Source organism: Homarus americanus, unplaced genomic scaffold (genome assembly GCF_018991925.1).
Source record: "Homarus americanus isolate GMGI-L3 unplaced genomic scaffold, GMGI_Hamer_2.0 scaffold23617, whole genome shotgun sequence".
In the NCBI taxonomy this organism is placed as follows: Eukaryota; Metazoa; Arthropoda; class Malacostraca; order Decapoda; family Nephropidae; genus Homarus; species Homarus americanus.
Window position 1 is genome coordinate 4226439 of NW_024720711.1, and position 18410 is coordinate 4244848.

The 18410-nt window shown below is 38.4% G+C and overlaps 1 protein-coding gene across 1 annotated transcript in view; it reads left to right on the forward strand.

Moving 5' to 3' along the window:
* Positions 1–17513, forward strand: part of LOC121860747 — a gene marked incomplete at its 5' end in the record, with an annotated part of 84053 nt that extends 66540 nt beyond the window's left edge. The window contains 2 exon segments of the mRNA XM_042358085.1: positions 3705–3840; positions 13212–17513. Of these exon segments, the coding sequence (XP_042214019.1) occupies positions 3705–3840; positions 13212–13417 (342 nt within the window).
* Positions 17514–18410: the final 897 nt, after the last annotated feature.

Sequence of the window (18410 nt, forward strand, 5' to 3'; positions counted from 1 at the left end):
GTCAAGTCACTACCTGTCAGGGGTGTAATTAAGGTGTCAAGGCATTTTAAAGCAGTTTCCGGTTGTGTCAAGGGGATGCCATGAAGTTGTAATGGAGTGCTTATGAGTAGTAATGGGTGTCAAGGGGCAATAAGGAGTGCCAAGGAGTAGAAGTAAGTGTCAAGGTGTGGTAATGATGCCATTGGGTGCCAAGACACATGAACGGACGTGTCGAAGGTGCCTAAGAGTTTTAAATGGTTGTTCGGACGCAGTTTAATAGGTTGTCAAGGGATGTCATGTGTCAAGAAGTGCCATGGTATGTCAATGGATATTATGTTGTGTAAAGTTGTTAAGGGATATTTATTATATCGAAGGGTGTCGGGGAATATCGTGTCAAGCTGTGTAAAGTGATACCAAGTGCTAAGGAGTGTCAAGTTATGTCAAGGGATATCATGTTTTGTCAAGGTATAACATGTGTCAAGGAGTGCCAAGAGATATTTTGTCAAGGAGTGACAAAAATATGCAGTGTCAAGCTTTGCCAAGCTATGTCAATCCATGTCAAGGGAAATGTTGTGACAAAGGGTATCAAATTGTGGTAATGTGTAGTGACTGTAAATACCGCCGTGAGTGTCAAGGAGTTATACAGCCTTGTTAGTTTGTGTCAGGGAGATGCCAGGCCATTTTCAAAGCTTCTTGAATATGTCAATGTGCATTAATGGATGTGTCGAGAGCTGTCAGCTGGCATCAGGGCGTTTTAATGGACAAATCGAGAAAAAAGTTAACTTAAAGTATACTATATCCGCACTACTCCTGAGCTCCGTTAGGCCTGGGAAGACCCACTTACACCATGTCATTATGTAGAGAATGATGGTGGTGTACCGCTGCCTCCATTAATGACGTCACAGACTAATGGTTTCTCCTCCGCTAATGGTCTTCTTGGGTGGGTCACGTGATTCATTACTAGCACCCCCTCCTCCCCCCCATCCCCAGCCTGATTTTTTGTAAAATATTGTTAATAAATGTAATTTATCTTATATTTTTTGTGTTTTCTTCGTTTAAATTAAGTCTCTGCTCTTCCTATTCCTCCCCCTCCCTCTCATTTCCTCTACTCCCCCTCTCCTCCGACATTTCTTGCTCCTCTTCCTCCTTCTTTTCTCTTTACTCCTCCTTTTCTTCCTCCTTTTTCTCCCCCCCCTTTTCTCTCCTCCTCTTCTTTTCTCCTTTTTTCTGTCCTCCTTTTTCTCTCTCCTCCTCTCTCTCTCTCCTGTTCTTTCCTCTTTCTTTCTCCCTCCACTTCCTCTTCCTCCTTTCTCTTCCTCCTCCTTCTCCCTCCTCCTTTCTTCCTCCTCCTTTCTCCCCTCCTTCCTCCTCCTCTTCCTTCCTCCTCCTCTTCCTTCCTCCTCCTCTTCCTTCCTCCTCCTCTTCCTTCCTCCTCCTCTTCCTTCCTCCTCCTCTTTTTCTCCCCTTCTCCTCCTCTCCCCCTGATGATACTAAAATAGGACGTGTTATCAAATCTGACGAGGACTCGGCAAAACTACAGGAGGATCTAAACAAATTTTTCGAATGGTCTGAAAAATGGCAGATGACATTCAACATCGACAAATGTAAAGTACTCAGTATAGGAAATGTAAACAGGGAAACCAGATACCAGATGAACAACGATGCCATAGAGAAATCCGACTGCGAGAGAGATTTAGGAGTAATGATAAGTAGGAACCTTAAGCCAAGTAAACAATGTGTTTTTGCTCGTAACAAGGCTAATAAAGTACTTGAGTTCATACAAAGGAGTGTTAGTTACAAGACTAGCGAGGTCATCCTAAAACTGTATCTTGCTCTTGTGAGACCACACCTGGATTATGCAGTTCAGTTCTGGTCACCGTATTACAGAATGGATATAGAATCCTTGGAAAGAATTCAGAGGAGAATGACAAGACTAATCCCGGGCATTAGGAACCTTGAGTATAGAGACAGGTTAAGGCATCTTAATCTGCACTCCCTTGAGAGACGTAGAGCGAGGGGCGACCTGATAGAGGTGTATAAGTGGAAGGCAGGGCTAAACAAAGGGGACATTACAAAGGTACTCAAATTATCCAACCAGGAACGAACTTGTAACAATGGTTTTAAATTGGACAAATTTAGATTTAGGCGTGAAATAGGTAAACACTGGTTTGGAAACAGATTAGTGGATGAATGGAACAAGTTACCAAATATCATCATTAACTCGAATACGCTGAATTGCTTCAAACATAGGTTGGATGCTCATATGAGCAATAGGTAAACGGGAACTGCAGCCAATAGGCCTGCAGTTTTCTCCATTCTTATGTTTCTTATGTTCCTTTTCCTCCTCTTTCTCTTCCCCCTCCTCCTCCTCTTTCTTCCCTCCTCCCTTTCTTCCTCCTCTTCCTCTTCCTCCCCTCTTTTCTCCCTCCTCCTCCTTTCTCTCCTTTTCCTCATCCTCCTCCTTCTTCCTTCCTCCTCTTTCTTCCCCTCCTCCTCTCCCCTCCTCCTCTTTATCTTCCTCCCTCCTCCTCCTTTTTCTCCTCCTCTTTCTCTCCTCCCTCCTTCTTCCCCTCCTCCTCCTCCTCCTCCTCCTTTTCTCCTCCTCCCTTTCTCCTCCTCTCCTCCTCTTTCTCTCCTCCTCCTCTTTCTCCTCCTCCTTTCTCCTCCTCCTCCTCCTCCTCTATCTATCTATCCATCCTCCTCCTTTCCTCACCTCTTACTCCCTCCTATCCCCACCTAACCTGAACTAACCCCACGTGATATAAACAAAGATCCCTTACACGGGAGACACATCCATCAGTGAGGTCCTGGTGGGCGGGTCTTCTGTTCCGGCTGAGTAAGCACAGCCAGAAATTATGATACGGCTAAAATATATAATGTGTTGGTGGGGCGTTCCTCGTGTGTTGGGTGTTGATGCTCAGAGGTTGTCATAAATACTCAGATTCCCATATATTCTCAAGATTCTCAAGAGATTCCCAGATATTTTCAAGATTCTCAGAGATTCTAAGGTTCTCAAGAGATTCCCAGATATTTTCAAGATTCTCAGAGATTCTTAAGGTTCCTAGAGATTCCCAGATATTCTTAATATTCTCAGATATTCTCAAGATTCTCAAGAGATTCCCAGATATTTTCAAGATTCTCAGAGATTCTTAAGGTTCCTAAGAGATTCCCAGATATTTTCAAGATTCTCAGAGATTCTTAAGGTTCTCAAGAGATTCCCAGATATTCTTAATATTCTCAGATATTCTCAAGATTCTCAGAGATTCCCAGATATTCTCAAGATTCTCAGAGATTCTTAAGGTTCTCAAGAGATTCCCAGATATTCTTATTCTCAGATATTCTCAAGATTCTCAGAGATTCCCAGATATTCTCAAGATTTTCAGAGATTCCCAGATATTCTCAAGATTCTCAGAGATTCTCAGATATTCTCAAGATTCTCAGATCTCAGATATTTCCACTTGATTTGTTTTAAAAAGATCTTTGTTTAATGTTTCTTACATAAGGTTTGAGATTCTTGAGTGTCAACTGTGAACCTAATATTTAATGTCTAATTTCCTTTCAAGTTTTCTTCACCAGAGGCTGTTGTCAACATCTTGGCATGATCATCATCATCATCAGGTCAAATATGGCTTGAGAACTTAAACAGAAGACTAACTTTTACATTCTCTCTTGTGTTCCTTAAATTACCTACGTTCATAGTCGATGTTTATAGAACTTTTTTCCAGGACATGGACGGTGGTAAGGTTGATGACCGGGCGCGCTCCCCCACCACCAACTTCCTGCTGCCATCTGCACCGCCCTTCGCTCCCACACCCTCAAGGAATGGCAAGACCCACGTTCAGTTCCTCACCCACAGTCCTGGTATGTTCACTTGTTTACATTCTGACGTTTACCTTCAGAGACTCGGCGGTTAATATATCAGTCTGTTTAGATGTCTGAATGTAGTCTTCCTGTCTAAAAGTCTACCTTCTTGTCCAGATGTCTTGTCTGTCTATCATTCAACCTTAGCTCAACTGCCTTTTTGTGTAGCTAACCTCCCTTTTTACCTGTTGCCTGTCTTTGAGCCGTTTGTTAATACACTTAAAAAATTTGCCTATGATGCCAGGTACTGTACCTGTATCTTATAGGCTAGCCATGCATGTGGGACCGTCAAACACCTTAGAAAAATCAGTGTACTGTACAACACATCTACTGGTAAACCTTGGCCCACACAGTCTGTTATCATTTCAAAGAAAATGAGTAAGTTTGTTTGATATGATTTCATCTCCATGAAACCAAGTAATGTTGTGATGCGTTGATAAGACCGAGTTCAAATAGGTGTTGGATGATGGCGTCCCTGAGAATTTTCTCGTTAGTTTGCATATATGGGATGTTAGGCTGATCAGCCTGTAGTTTTTTGCTTCACTTTTTCTATCTTTCTTGTACAGTATACTGGGGTGACACTACAGTACAGTACAGGGTAGTTGATTTCCAGTCCCGAGGTGCCTTTCCTTGATCCAAAGATGTCTTAGTGGATTGCAAATTCTGTTTGCCACCTTGGTGTGTGCTCTGTCCACTACAGGGGCTTTGAATTCTTTCAAGCTAGCTGATTTTCATTTTGATGATATCGTCTGTAATTGTGCTGTCTCTCTCTTAATTCATTATACACACCTGAGGTATACAACTCCTGAGTACTGACATGTTATCCATTGTCTCTTGTGTGAAAACTGATACAAAATAATCATTTAGGGCACATGCTTTCTATCTGTCATCCTCCAGGGCCACATTGTTTTCGACTATTAGATGGCCTTGGTTTTCGTTTTGCTCTTGGTTTATGCATAAAGAGACTTGGGATCTTTTGTAATATTTTGGACTAATTTCTTCTCGAAGTGCCGTTTGGCTGATCTAATTTCTTGATTGGTCACATCGTTCCCTCCCTTAACCGTTGATTCTTGATGAGTTAATGGGGCTGGAACATGTAAAAGTATATAGGGTTTTTAGTAGAGAAACCCAACTGTCTTTTCCTAATTTACTAGGGGAATATTTGTTATATAATTCCAAGTGTATATCACCGTAACTTAATCAATGTAGCTATGAGTGTTAAATGAGGCCGGAGGCTATCTTATAGTAGCTCTGCTAAATACGTCCGATTGATGTGAGACTGGGAGTGATCTGACTCGCTAGCCGGCTTCTATTAGCTGACCTAACATTTAAGGGCCACACCTCAAGGGTGGAACCTACCCCTCACGTGATGTGAGCATGTCACCTCATAGCCAGTGTAAAGTTACAGGGGGTGATATGATTATATAAGCTTAATGTACTATCCCACATTTATATAAACACTAAGGGGCTAATACAACATTTAGGGCTCTTTCATATGCAGTACTACATAATCCGTATGATGTGTTGTGAGCCAGTCTTTCTTTCACAGCTGGTATTTTCTTTGCAGGCTTTCCTGAACTTATGAGTCGTCCATCTGGTGTTATTTACTCTCTTGCTTGTTTTCCAGAGTGTACATTCTCTTACAGTTATCTCAAGGATTTCCAAGAAGTCTTGCAGTAATTCATCTGTCTGTTTCCATTTTAACAATGGCCCCCCCCCCCTCCCCATTAATTCTCTGTAGTTTGTTCCTCATGAGCTAGTATTCTCCATGGTTGTGTTGCGTGGTCAAGGAAGTCTTCTCCCTCACTTTTTGTGGTAAGATTCAGCCAGTTTATCATCTTGTAATTAAAAATCTCCCATGATGAGAGCTTTTGCTCTGGATGACTTTGTGAAAATCTACTACTGATTAAAAGGCTGTCATTCTAGATGGCCCATTAATTCCTTAGGGTTTGCCACACTTATTAATTTCACAATGTAGGGTCTGCCAGGCTACTTAAGTTATCAAAAATATAGTTGGGATCGGCCATGTTTGTGAACTACAAAGTTGAGGATCTTAGCTTATTAAATACTTAACTGAAGTTCTTTCAGTCTTGTTAATAATTGAGGATTTGCTAAGCTCATTGGCATGATCTTTACTTAATTGGAGCCTGCCAAGGTTACCCAGTACAGCACAGTAGTTAAGAACATAAGAACATAAGAAAATAAGGAGTCTGCAATAGGCCGGTTGGCCTGTGCATGGCAGCTCCTGTCGAGAGTTACTACCACTCTCTATCATCCATGAATCTATCTAGCCTCCTTTTGAAACTTTCCAGAGTTCCCGCACTTACTACAAAGTTGCTAAGCTTGTTCCACTCGTCTACCACTTATTTGTGAACCAGTTTCTTCCTATCTCCCTCCTAAACCTAAACTTATCCAACTTGAATCCGTTGCTCCGAGTCCTATCCTGCTCGGATATTATAAGAACTTTATCTATATCCCCTTTATTGATTCCTTTCACCCACTTAAATACTTCTATCATATCTCCCCGCACTCTTCGTCTTTCTAGGGAATGCAAGTTAAGTTTCTTTAACCTATCCTGATATGGAAGGTTTCTAAGTCCCGGAATCATTTTTGTCATTCTTCGCTGCACCGACTCTAGTGAATTTATATCCATTCTATAATAGGGGCACCAGAACTGAACCGCATAATCGAGGTGCGGCCTGACTATAGCAAGATATAGTTGCAATAAGACCTCTGCACTCTTGTTACTTACACTTCTAGATATAAAACCCAATACTCTGTTTGCCTTATTTCGAACATTAACGCACTGTTTTCTAGGTCGTATGTCCGGGCTTACAAGTACCCCTAGGTCTCTTTCACAAGTTGACTTCTCTAGGTTGATGTTGTTAAGGCTGTATACATTATAAGTATTTGTTCTTCCAATATTAAGTACGCTGCACTTGCTGGTGTTGAATTTCATTTGCCATTTTTCAGACCACCCCTGCAGTTTATTTAGATCCTCCTGTAATGCATTTGCATCCTGCCCTGAATTAATTTAAGTCAGCCTCTATTTTTGGTGTCATCCGCAAACTTGCTTATGTCACTGCTGATCCCAGTATCTAGATCTTTTATGTAGATTATGAACAAGAGTGGGCCTAGTACTGACCCCTGGGGAACCCCACTGGTTACACGGCCCCACTCAGATTTAACACCATCTACCTGACCCTCTGCGTTCTATGCGGTGAGCCATGATTTTATCCAATTTAAAACTTTCCCCTCGACACCATGAGCCTTAATTTTTCTCAGAAGCCTCTGATGCGTACTCTGTCAAATGCTTTGCTAAAGTCTAAGTAAATAACATCGTAATTTTCGTCATTATCTACTACCTCGAAGACTTTCCTAAAAAACGTTAGCAGATTTGTTAGACAAGATTTTCCCTTTGTAAACCCATGTTGAGAGTCGTAGATTAATTTGCTTTTCTCTAGATGCGATCGGATGCTATCTGCTATAATTGATTCAAGAAATTTCCCCACTACTGACGTCAAACTGATCGGCCGGTAATTTGACGCTGACGCTCTGTCTCCCTTTTTGAATATGGGTACTACATATGCCTGTTTCCACAAGTCTGGCACAACTCCAGTGTCTAATGATTTTGTAAATAAGTTTACGAGGGGTCCGCTAATCTGTTCCCTACACTCTTTCAAGACACAAGGGAAAATTTCATCCAGCCCTGGGGATTTTGTTTTCTTCAGTTTATTTATCTTCTTAAGAACATCCTCTTTTCTGATAGTGATATTCTTTATTTCTCTTCTTCCTTTCCCTTAAGTATCAGTTCCACCTCTGGAATTTCAAAGCAAATTTCTTCTGTGAAAACTGATAAGAAGTAGCTGTTCAATGCTTTGCTTATTTCTTCACTTCCATTTATCACTTCTCCTCTCCCTGACTTTAAAGGCCCAACTTTGTCCTTGACCTTTGTCCTATATACCTGGAAAAATCCCTTGGGATTCGCCTTGGATTCTCTTGCTATTTTGATTTCATAGTCTCTCTTTGCTTTCCTTACATTTTTCTTAACATTCCTAGATAGTTCATTATACCTATTTCTGAGCTGCTCCTCCCCTCCCTTTAATTTCTTATACAGTATATTCCTTTCTTTATTCCTATGTCATGTTTAAGTTTTCTGGTCATCCACCTTGGCTCATTCTTATTTGACCTAATTTTTCTGTATGGTATATTTTGTTCTTGTGTTTTATGTAGTATATTAGTGAATATATTATAGTCATGATCAATTGTTGTGTCATCTATGACCTCATCCCTTCCTACTGGGGACTGACGTGACTGTTCCCAGGTGACCTCACCTAGGTACCTTCTTAACCCCTGATAATCTGCCAACCGAAAGTTTGGGACTCTGACCATATTGTCATTGTTTTTCGTTTCCCAATTTAGGGTGAACCTCATTTCTCTGTGATCACTGTTACCTAGTTCTTCCCCTTCTGTGATATCTCTGATAATATTTTCTTTATTTGTTAATACTAGGTCTAATATATTGTCACCTCTAGTAGGTTCTGTAATTAGTCGTTTCAAAAAATTGTCCTGTACTGTGTCTAGGAAGTCTTCAGATTCATAGTCGCCTACAATGTTGTCCCAGTCAATATTTCTGAAGTTGAAATCCCCCATAATGCATAGGTTGTTATATTTTGCTGCCCTACTCATTTCCTGCCATATGGGCTGAGCTGCTTCTTTGCCAAGACTTGGGGGGCCTGTAAATCACTCCCATAATTAGTTTTTCTCTTCCTTCCGTGATTTCTACCCACACAGACTCGGTTCCTATTTCACCCTTTATTGAATTACAGTATTAATACAACATTTTAATGTATCCTAGTTGTTTGTATCGGTGGTCTGTCTTGTTTATTAATCACATAATTGGAAGTCTACCAGACTCATTACTATATTTGTTTGTTTTTTTTAATTTAGGGTATGCCAGGTTAATTGGGTTATTAATTACATAGTCTGTCTGGCTTATTAGATACTGTATTTAAAATTGTACAGTATTGTCTAATTGGTTGGCATGATAATTGCATAGTTAGGGGCAAGGATGCTAATTAATATATTTAAAGGGTCTGCCAGCCTACTTAGTTCGTATCTGCCAACCTTCTTTACTTGGGATCTGTCAGAAATGAGAGTCGGTTTACCAGTCTGCCAGGCTTATTACCGTAGTTACTAGTCTGCCAGGATATCACCGTAGTTACTAATCTGCCAGGCTTATTACCGTAGTTACTAGTCTGCCAGGCTTATTACCGTAGTTACTAGTCTGCCAGGCTTATTACCGTAGTTACTAGTCTGCCAGGCTTATTACCGTAGTTACTAGTCTGCCAGGCTTATACATCAGAGAAGTTACCAGTCTGCCAGTTTATTAATGTAGTTACTAGTCTGCCAGGATATTACTGTAGTTACTAATCTGCCAGGGCTTATTACCGTAGTTACTAGTTACTAGTCCAGGCTTATTACCGTAGTTACTAGTCTGCCAGGCTTATTACCGTAGTTACTAGTCTGCCAGGCTTATTACCGAGTTACTAGTCTGCCAGGCTTATTACGTAGTTACTAGTCTGCCAGGCTTATTACGTAGTTACTAGTCTGCCAGGCTTATTACCGTAAGTTACTAGTCTGCCAGGCTTATTACCGTAGTTACTAGTCTGCCAGGATAGAGTTACGTCTGCCAGTTTATTACCGTAGTTACTAGTCTGCCAGGCTTATTACCGTAGGGTTACTTAGTCTGCCAGGCTTATTACGAGGTTACTAGTCTGCCAGGCTTTATTACTAGTCTGCCGGCTTGTTTTGTGTTACTAGTCTGCCAGGCTTATTACCGTAGTTACTAGTCTGCCAGGCTTATTAGTTACTAGTCTGTCAGGCTTATTAGTTACTAGTCTGCTAGGCTTATTTGTTACTAATCTACCAGGCTTATTAATTACTAGTCTGCTAGCCTTATTAGTTACTAGTCTGCCAGGCTTATTTGTTACTAGTCTACCAGGCTTATTAATTACTAGTCTGCTAGGCTTATTAGTTACTAGTCTGCTAGGCTTATTAGTTACTAGTCTGCTAGGCTTATTAGTTATTAGTCTGTCAGGCTTATTAGTTTATAGTCTGCTAGGCTTGTTGGTTACTAGTCTGTCAGGCTTATTAGTTACTAGTCTGCCAGGATTGTTAGTTACTAGTCTGCAAGGCCTGTTAGTTACTAGTCTGCCAAGCTTGTTAGTTACTAGTCTGCAAGGCTTGTTAGTTACTTACTAATCTGCCGGGCTTGTTAGTTACTAATCTGCTAGGCTTGTTAGTTACTTACTTGTCTGCCAGGATTATTAGTTACTAGCCTGCCAGGCTTGTTAGTTACTAGTCTGCCAGGCTTGTTAGTTACTTACTAGTCTGGCAGGATTATTAGTTACTTGTCTGCCAGGACTATTAGTTATTAGTCTGCCAGTCTTGTTAGTTACTACTTTGCCAGGCTTGTTAGTTACTAGTCTGCCAGGCTTGTTAGTTACTTGACTGCCAACCTTATTAGTTGATTCTGCTAGACTTATTTGTTACTTGACTGTTATGCTTGCTGATAATACTTTGTCTCAGGCACATGTCACTTTGATTGGCTGTCTGCCAGACTCCTGAGTCATTACATTGATTCTACCCAACCTATTGCCTAACTGAATTAGTGGTCTGCCAGGCTCATTTGTAACTTAATTGGCTATAACAGGTTTGTTAGGTATTTATTTGGCTTTCTGCCAGAGTATCTAGCTGCCTGCTTTCTTCCATCTCTCTCTCTCTCTCTCTCTCTCTCTCAGTATCCAGATGAGTTAATTATAATGTTTACCAGTTAGGCCAATGCTTTCATCTCCCAGAAGTCAAAGGCTTTAATAATCGGTATTTAATGGAAAATGGTCACGTGCAAAATCCTGGTGATTTTCTCCAGCATTACCAGACTTGATGACCTCCTCTGATGTTGGCAGCTTTACTTCTCATGATGAACTTTGGTATTGGTAAATAACCTCTAATATAGTACAGATATTGCAATTCTATTTACCATGGAGATTTGTGTTAGCACATTGCTCTTAATGGTATTTGTATTTCCTTATAGGAAATTTTATGTTGCTAAATTACCTGTAATATTACCAGCCATCTAATCAGGGAAATTTAATTTACGAGTAACAAGTTAGTAACAGTAGTTTTACTTCCTGGGATCATTGTTTTGAATCCCAGGATAAAATAGTGTTGGTAAAGGCCCTACAGCATCCACAGTTTTATCCCTATGATTAAAAATACGTCTTTTACTTTTGTGTGACCAAAGTAACTGTACAGTAATAAGATTTTCACATTTATATGGATACAACCACTCATAAAAGCACTGCAACCTAGATGTTATTTTGCCTTAACTTTAAAACCCACTTAGTGTCCACTGTATTACAAATGTTACACATACTATAATCTGTTCACTCAAACCTTGCAACTGAAACCAAGGGTCAGTTTGTAGCAAGGCAACTGATTGGCTGACAGACAGACAAGAGAAAAGTCACTACAGTACAGGTATTTAATCTATAAATTTATATTCTGATACAGTCAGTTCTCCTATAACATCGTACTAGGTAGTTATGTTCCAGAGGAACATCACATTTTAGAAAACTGACATTATAGTAACTATTGATTCTATTGAAATTAAGGAGTTCGGGGGTAGTAGGTTTGAGAACACCAACACGACTGACATTTTCTTTACAATTTGTTATATTATTGTTAGTTTTTGTGTGTTTTTATAGTAAATGTGTTTTACTTGGATATCATTCATTAATAGAATAAAAACATGAAAATGGGGGGAAAATGCATGTTACAGCTTATCAGTCTACATTGCTAAGTGAAAGAAAATGTAGCCATAAGGAATGATAATTATGAAATTAATGGAGTGACTCGCTTACAGCTTTTAATGATAAAACCTTTTTAAACAAAACATTTCTAACCATAAGAAATGTAAATAAATTTATAAAAATGTTTGAGAGACAAATAATACAGGTACAGGTATGTGGTAAAGCACAGTCGGTGATAACAGGTGATACATATGCAGGCTGAACAAAGACTGAGGCACGTGGGGTAACGTAACTTGGGTCGTCACATCTGATTTTCCTGTCATTACCAGAAACGTTGAGATTCATTACCAAATTGAGTGTTTATATACCAATTTTTTAGCATACAGTACAGTAAAACATTTCTATATAAAAGAAAACAGCAATTAACCTGATAGCTTAACTATATACAGTTTAACTGTAGTTAAGTTGTTTACACTGAATTAGTAATAATTCAGTCATAAAGGGCAGTGAAATCATCACACATGTTAACTGTGAATTTATTCAGGGGTAATACCAAACAAATTCCACTCATTACTAAATGGATTTTTCATTGACAAATTGCTGCAGTGGACAGCAACTAGGAGCATCCACCAGCTGCCTGTGTGACACTAAGTTGAGGCAGTTGCATAATCACTTATTCCAACTTCTGTTTACTCAGTCGCGTTATACCCAATTCACATCAGTGTTGTAAAAAAGTTCTCTAATACATTGACATGTCATAACCAATTCATGTTATGAAAACACATATTATAGAAGAATGACTGTATTTTAAGGATAAAAAATTTTAAGGATAACAATTCTGAGTTGATTTCTGAGAATTTCCAGATTTGGGGAAGTGAAAATTAGCTTGTGAAATGCTTTTGTTAACATAAATATCTAAGAAAACATGAACATGATGAACAAGTTCCAAGACATAAAATCCTCGCCCTGTGATGTGAAACATTGTGGTGGAGAATGTCACTGAAATTTGTTAATTTTTTTTCTAGTTTTCTTGAAGATACTGTGCAGTATTTATGTTACCAGAATATTTCACAAGCTAATTATAGCTTTTCCAAAGTGTGAAAATTATCAGAGATTAACACAGAATAGTCATTATTCCTTAAAATATCAGAATATAAATACCCCGTACAATACAGTTTATTAAATACTAAAGAACTGTACTGACTTTTCCCGTGTCTTTTTGCCAGCCAATCGGCTCCCTTGCTACAAAACTGACTTGAGGCCTCGGTTGCAAGGTCTGAGCGAACAGACTATAAATATACACTATAAGAATAGCCACTGCATTCATTTTAAACTATCAAGAACAAATAATTCCTACTTTACAAATTTTGCATGTACATATGTAAAGTATGCACAATTTCTAAAGTAGGAATTATTTGCCATTGATGTGCAGATAGCAGTACATACTGTACTGTCCTTTTAAATCTAAGGCAAAAATATCCACAAACATAAAAGATAAAGAAAAACATAAAAAATAAAGAAAAATTCCCAGAATATTAACTCGTGTTGTTAATACAGTGCCAGAGACAAATCCAACAGAGATAGAGATAGATGCAGTAACAAGTGTATCCCTGGAAGAGACTGACAGCCCCAGGGTAGGACCCCGTGACCCTACTACACCTAGAGAGGTCACTCTCTCTTGTATCTCCTCTTCTGCCTCAATGGGTCCAGAGGCCACACCTCTCATTGAGCCAGAGTCTCCTGAAGAGGTGAACAGGTACTAAATTCTCTTTTGATAAAGGAAATAAACTCACTATTAAAGTTTTCCTGAAGAAGTGGTAAGGTACTAAAGATTTCTGTTAAGGAATTTTTTCTTGTGTTATAAAAAATATACTGTACTTCATGCCATGAAGTAATTTTTGGGCAAGAAAGTTCTGTGTTTAAATTTAAAGTGAGTGAATGATGAACCAACCAGTGGAATTCCACATGAATGAGCAAAAAGTCATGAAATTCTTTAATAATTGCATCATCCCAACTGAGGTGAGTAAAGATTAATATAGTTACTAGTGAGATGCACTGTATCAGTGTTAGGTGGTCATATTACAGAAGACAGCAAGAAAAAAATTAGGGTAAGTCAAAAGTAATTTTTTTGCTTATAATGAGGATTTCCAGAAATACTGTAACTGGAAGCCTTCATTTATATTCCCATAAATTGCTTGTTGACATTTCTGACATATCCAACCAGAGATTCACTAGTCATATGTATAAGTAATGTTCAGTGCTGCAGTGTTTGTGCATAATGAAAAGTGTTGAAAATATTTTTAAGATAATCCAAGAGATATATAGTAATTAAGAAGATTGGCTACACCTCTCAGGTAAGAGTGACGGGTCTTTTGCTGGATAAGCAAGGGTGTCCATGGACTAGTACCTTACATTAGTCAGATAAACCTCAGTTATCTCCTCTTGAGCACAAAATGACACACAGTAATAGTAATCTTTTGCAAAGCAAATCTCAAAATATTTATTGCTGCTTATTTTTGCAATGATATTAATATATCAAGTACAGTGCTAAATTAAGTGCCAAAGGATGTACCCTTTCATATATAGAAACATAATCATCAGCATTCACAGAAAAATTTTTGTCAAACAGATTTTAACCATTTGGATGTTACTGTACAAGAGTGGAAATATTTGCATGGATATCCCAGGGACCTTGTACCAGCACCCCATGGCATTGACATAATATGTGAAGAAAGATGTTTTAGAAGGAAGTGTATTACTGTACATGTTACATTTTATCTGCATTAAAATAAGTTTACCAGATGGTAGGCTTGTAAGCAGAAAGAATTTATTGATAAGCCAATGTCAACTTCAGAAGAAAAATCCCAAGGCAGCTTGGTGAAATACCTGTACACAGCTCCTGGTCTAGTTGATGATTGGTCTGTGGAGTTGCTCACACCAAAAGACTTTTAGTACACCTGCATTATAAGGAAAGGGGTCGTTACAACCTCACTCACCATCTCATTGATGCCCCCGTCCCCTTTTTTTTTTTTTACAACATTTGGGGTAGTACAGTAATAACAAAGAGGAATTCCAAACATTGGTTTACTTTTAGGTAATCCAGCAAATTGGGTACAGTACTTAAAAGTAGCTCGATGTTCGGGATTCCTCTTTGGAATTACTGTTCCGAATGTAAAAAAAAGGTACGAGTCATCGTTGTGTCAGTTAATACTCCTAACAAAAACTCATTTCAAATTAATTGAGTTTTTGTACATTAAACAAAGAAATATTTTGTGTGTCAGGTGAATTGTGTAAAAAAGAAATTATGTATTACAATAGTCTTGCGGAGTAGTGTAGACTCTCACATTGTTTTTATATTAATTGTAAAACTCTAATACATTTTGTAAACCTTAGTCTAGAATGAACAAGGCCAATGGATCCTTCTAATAGATCAATTCTCATCTCCCTCAACAAGCTTCTCCAGGTTAAACTATAGTCAATAAGAGCCACAGCTCTCCCTGGGTACCTAAGAACAGTACAGTACTGAGCAGTTGTCATGAGACTAAAGAAGCCCAAATCCTGTTTGATAGCTAGTTACCACCCAGCTTTCAAGAATCACTTGCCATATAAGAATTCAGTGTGTAAAAATATTGTAATTGGAGAAATTTTGTTTAGTGACTAATTTAGTCCTTAATTGTGTGAATTGCTTCTCAAGCATTTTGATAGTAGAAACCCAGCAGTGCCCATCACTGAAGAAATATATCTGCCACAATTTTTTTTTTAATAGAAACCCATGTGGTAGCTACTGTTAACTAATACAGAAGATGATGACATTGGTGAAGCAAATTTTTTATAAGTGTTGTACATTTCTTAATATTTACATGCAGTGGAAAAGATACAATTATACCCAATTCCCCCCATTAACATCGTTGTTAGGTTCCTGAAAATCACGACTTTAAGTGAAAATGATTTTACCATAGACACAATGTATAAAAAGGGGTTATGTTCCTTGTGTACATTTCCAGTCAAAATTTTCTCAAGACTTGCTAAAAATGTTTCACTTTCAGCATTATCACCTTGTTTTAATGTTTCAAATAAGCTTGGAACTTTCGCCTGTGTGGAGAGCAACGAACATGAAACGTTGTTGAAGTTGATCCTTGATTCAGATGTTCAGCATTCTTTCCATATTTTCCATTATGCCACTTCTATTACGAGTTAACTTTGTAGCAAATAATGGAATAACACTTTGGTACACAATTCAATATTTTCTGCATTTCCACAAATTATTCTTACCTACAGTTGTAGGCTGCAAACTGAATGCCCACAGCTCACTGTCCTCCTTCAAATCTCTCTGCCACATCTCATTTAACTTCTTTCTGTGACCACAACCCGTAGTGGTGCACAGTGCATGTTTAGCACTCATTGTTCTAGGGCTCAAATAAATTTATAATTGGATTTTACGTCAATGTTGGAAGAGCATCAACCAACCACCGAACAATAACAAATATGGTGCCCACGCTGGTCGTTTACACAGCCAGCTGTTATCACAATCAGGCACTGAGTATCTTCATACTGAAGTTTTAAAATTGTTGTACATTCCTCATTTTCGTATAAATATATATATTTTTTTTTTCAACAATGTTATAATGAAACGACTTTGACTGAAATGACGTTAATGGGGGAAATTAGTACTGTAGATGTGTGTCACAATACAAAAATAAGTGGATATGTGTGCAATGTACGGACAGTTGGGGACTTTTCGGCTGATACCCTAAGCAGCCTCAGTCCACTATCTTCGTAAGTGTGAACCCTGTGAATATCAACGTGTGAATCCAAATCCAACAAGTTATTTGAGGAGTCGTGAGATGCACACAGTATCCTAGGACTAGAATATTTTAAAGTAGCTTGTTATAATTTTACTAATTACATGGTCCATCCAGCAACATTGATACTTAAAAAGCTTCTTTGTTTATACAGTATATGCTCTCATAGATTAATTGGTGTATGTAGCAAAGGAACTTATCACATTATACACCTAATCAGCATGTGGGCATGGCCAAGGTCAATCACAGGTTGTATAATGTGATAAGCGACATGCTACATCAGCTAGTTTATGAGAGCATAGGTAAACAAAGAAGTATGTAAAACATCAACGTTGCTGGACCATGCATTGAGTAAATTTATAACAAGCTGCTTTAAAATATTCTGGCCCTAGGCTACACTGTGCACCTCACATCCTGTTGAATAACTCCGAGGCTTTCGATTCATGAGTAGATATTCTCAAGGTTCACATAGAAGGTAGACTGACGGTCCTAAGAATTCTGCCAAAAAAGTCCCCAACTGTACAAGTCAACATGTTTGTATGTACTGTCAAAACAAAATTAATTTATAATCTGCTTTTGCTGTTCTTTGTAGGTATCGACTAACATATTTTATTTATTTTTTTTTTTTAATAGCCTTTTCCTTACCATTACTCCACAGTCTTACACTACCCTCTTTCTGCTGTAAATACATCAATCCACCAATTAAGATGCCCTAAACATCTAACTCGAACATTTATTATACTCATAAACTCACTCTATCCACCGTGTCCTAAACACCCCATTATATAAATTAACTTGCCTTAAATGTCCCACTATACCCTCACTCCACCATCATCACCTGACTATATCATTCAACTAACATATAAGCATCCCACTTCACACCACACTTACCCTCTTGATTCAACCAAAACACCCCAATCTCTCCTTATGCATGTTCTAAACACCCCATTATACATCCCTCACCTCACCCAAAACACCCCACTAAATGTACATCTCATCCAACCCAAAATATTCCATTATATACTTTCTTTCCTCTCACCCCACCTTAAACACCCCACTGTAACTACCTCACTCCCCTTTTAAATACCCCCCACTATACCTACCTACTCACCCCACCCTTAACGCCCCACATTACCTATTTATTCCTGAAAAAAAGTCATTTTCACAACATTGCTCTGTGTGATTTTATCAAGATTTATCTTATCCACGTTTTCATTGTGGATCTACATGACATACATACTTATACACACACACATACTTATACATGCACACACATATACTTATACACACATACATACATACATACTTATACACATACATACATGTACACACACATACATATATACACATACATACATACTTATACACACACACACACACACATACATACATACATACATATACCCACACATACATACATACTTATACACACATACATACATACAGACTTATGCACACACACATACATACATACTTATACACACATACACACTCATACATACTTATACACACACCCTTATATACACTGTATACATATATATTAAAATTTTTGTGTCGATATATATTTGTATTAGAAGGCACTTGTCATTTTTGTTACCCAAAAATAGTGCTACAAGCACCTGTAAGATTTATAAAAATAAATGGATTAATTTACAGTTGGTTTATATTACTGAACTCGCAAATTTGCTGTGAAAAGTTAGTCTTGGGTGCCTGAAACACCCAAATTTGACAAATAAATGACACTAAGGCTATATAGTCTTGGGTGCCTGAAACACCCAAATTTGCCAAATAAAAGACACCAAGGCCTGAAACACCCAAATTTGCTGACATGACATCAAAGTTATAGTCTAGGGTGCCTGATACACCCAAATTTGCCAAGTAGATGACACCAAGGCTTGAAACACCCAAATTTGCCAAGGATAATGATACCAAGACCTTGGCTATCTGAAATACC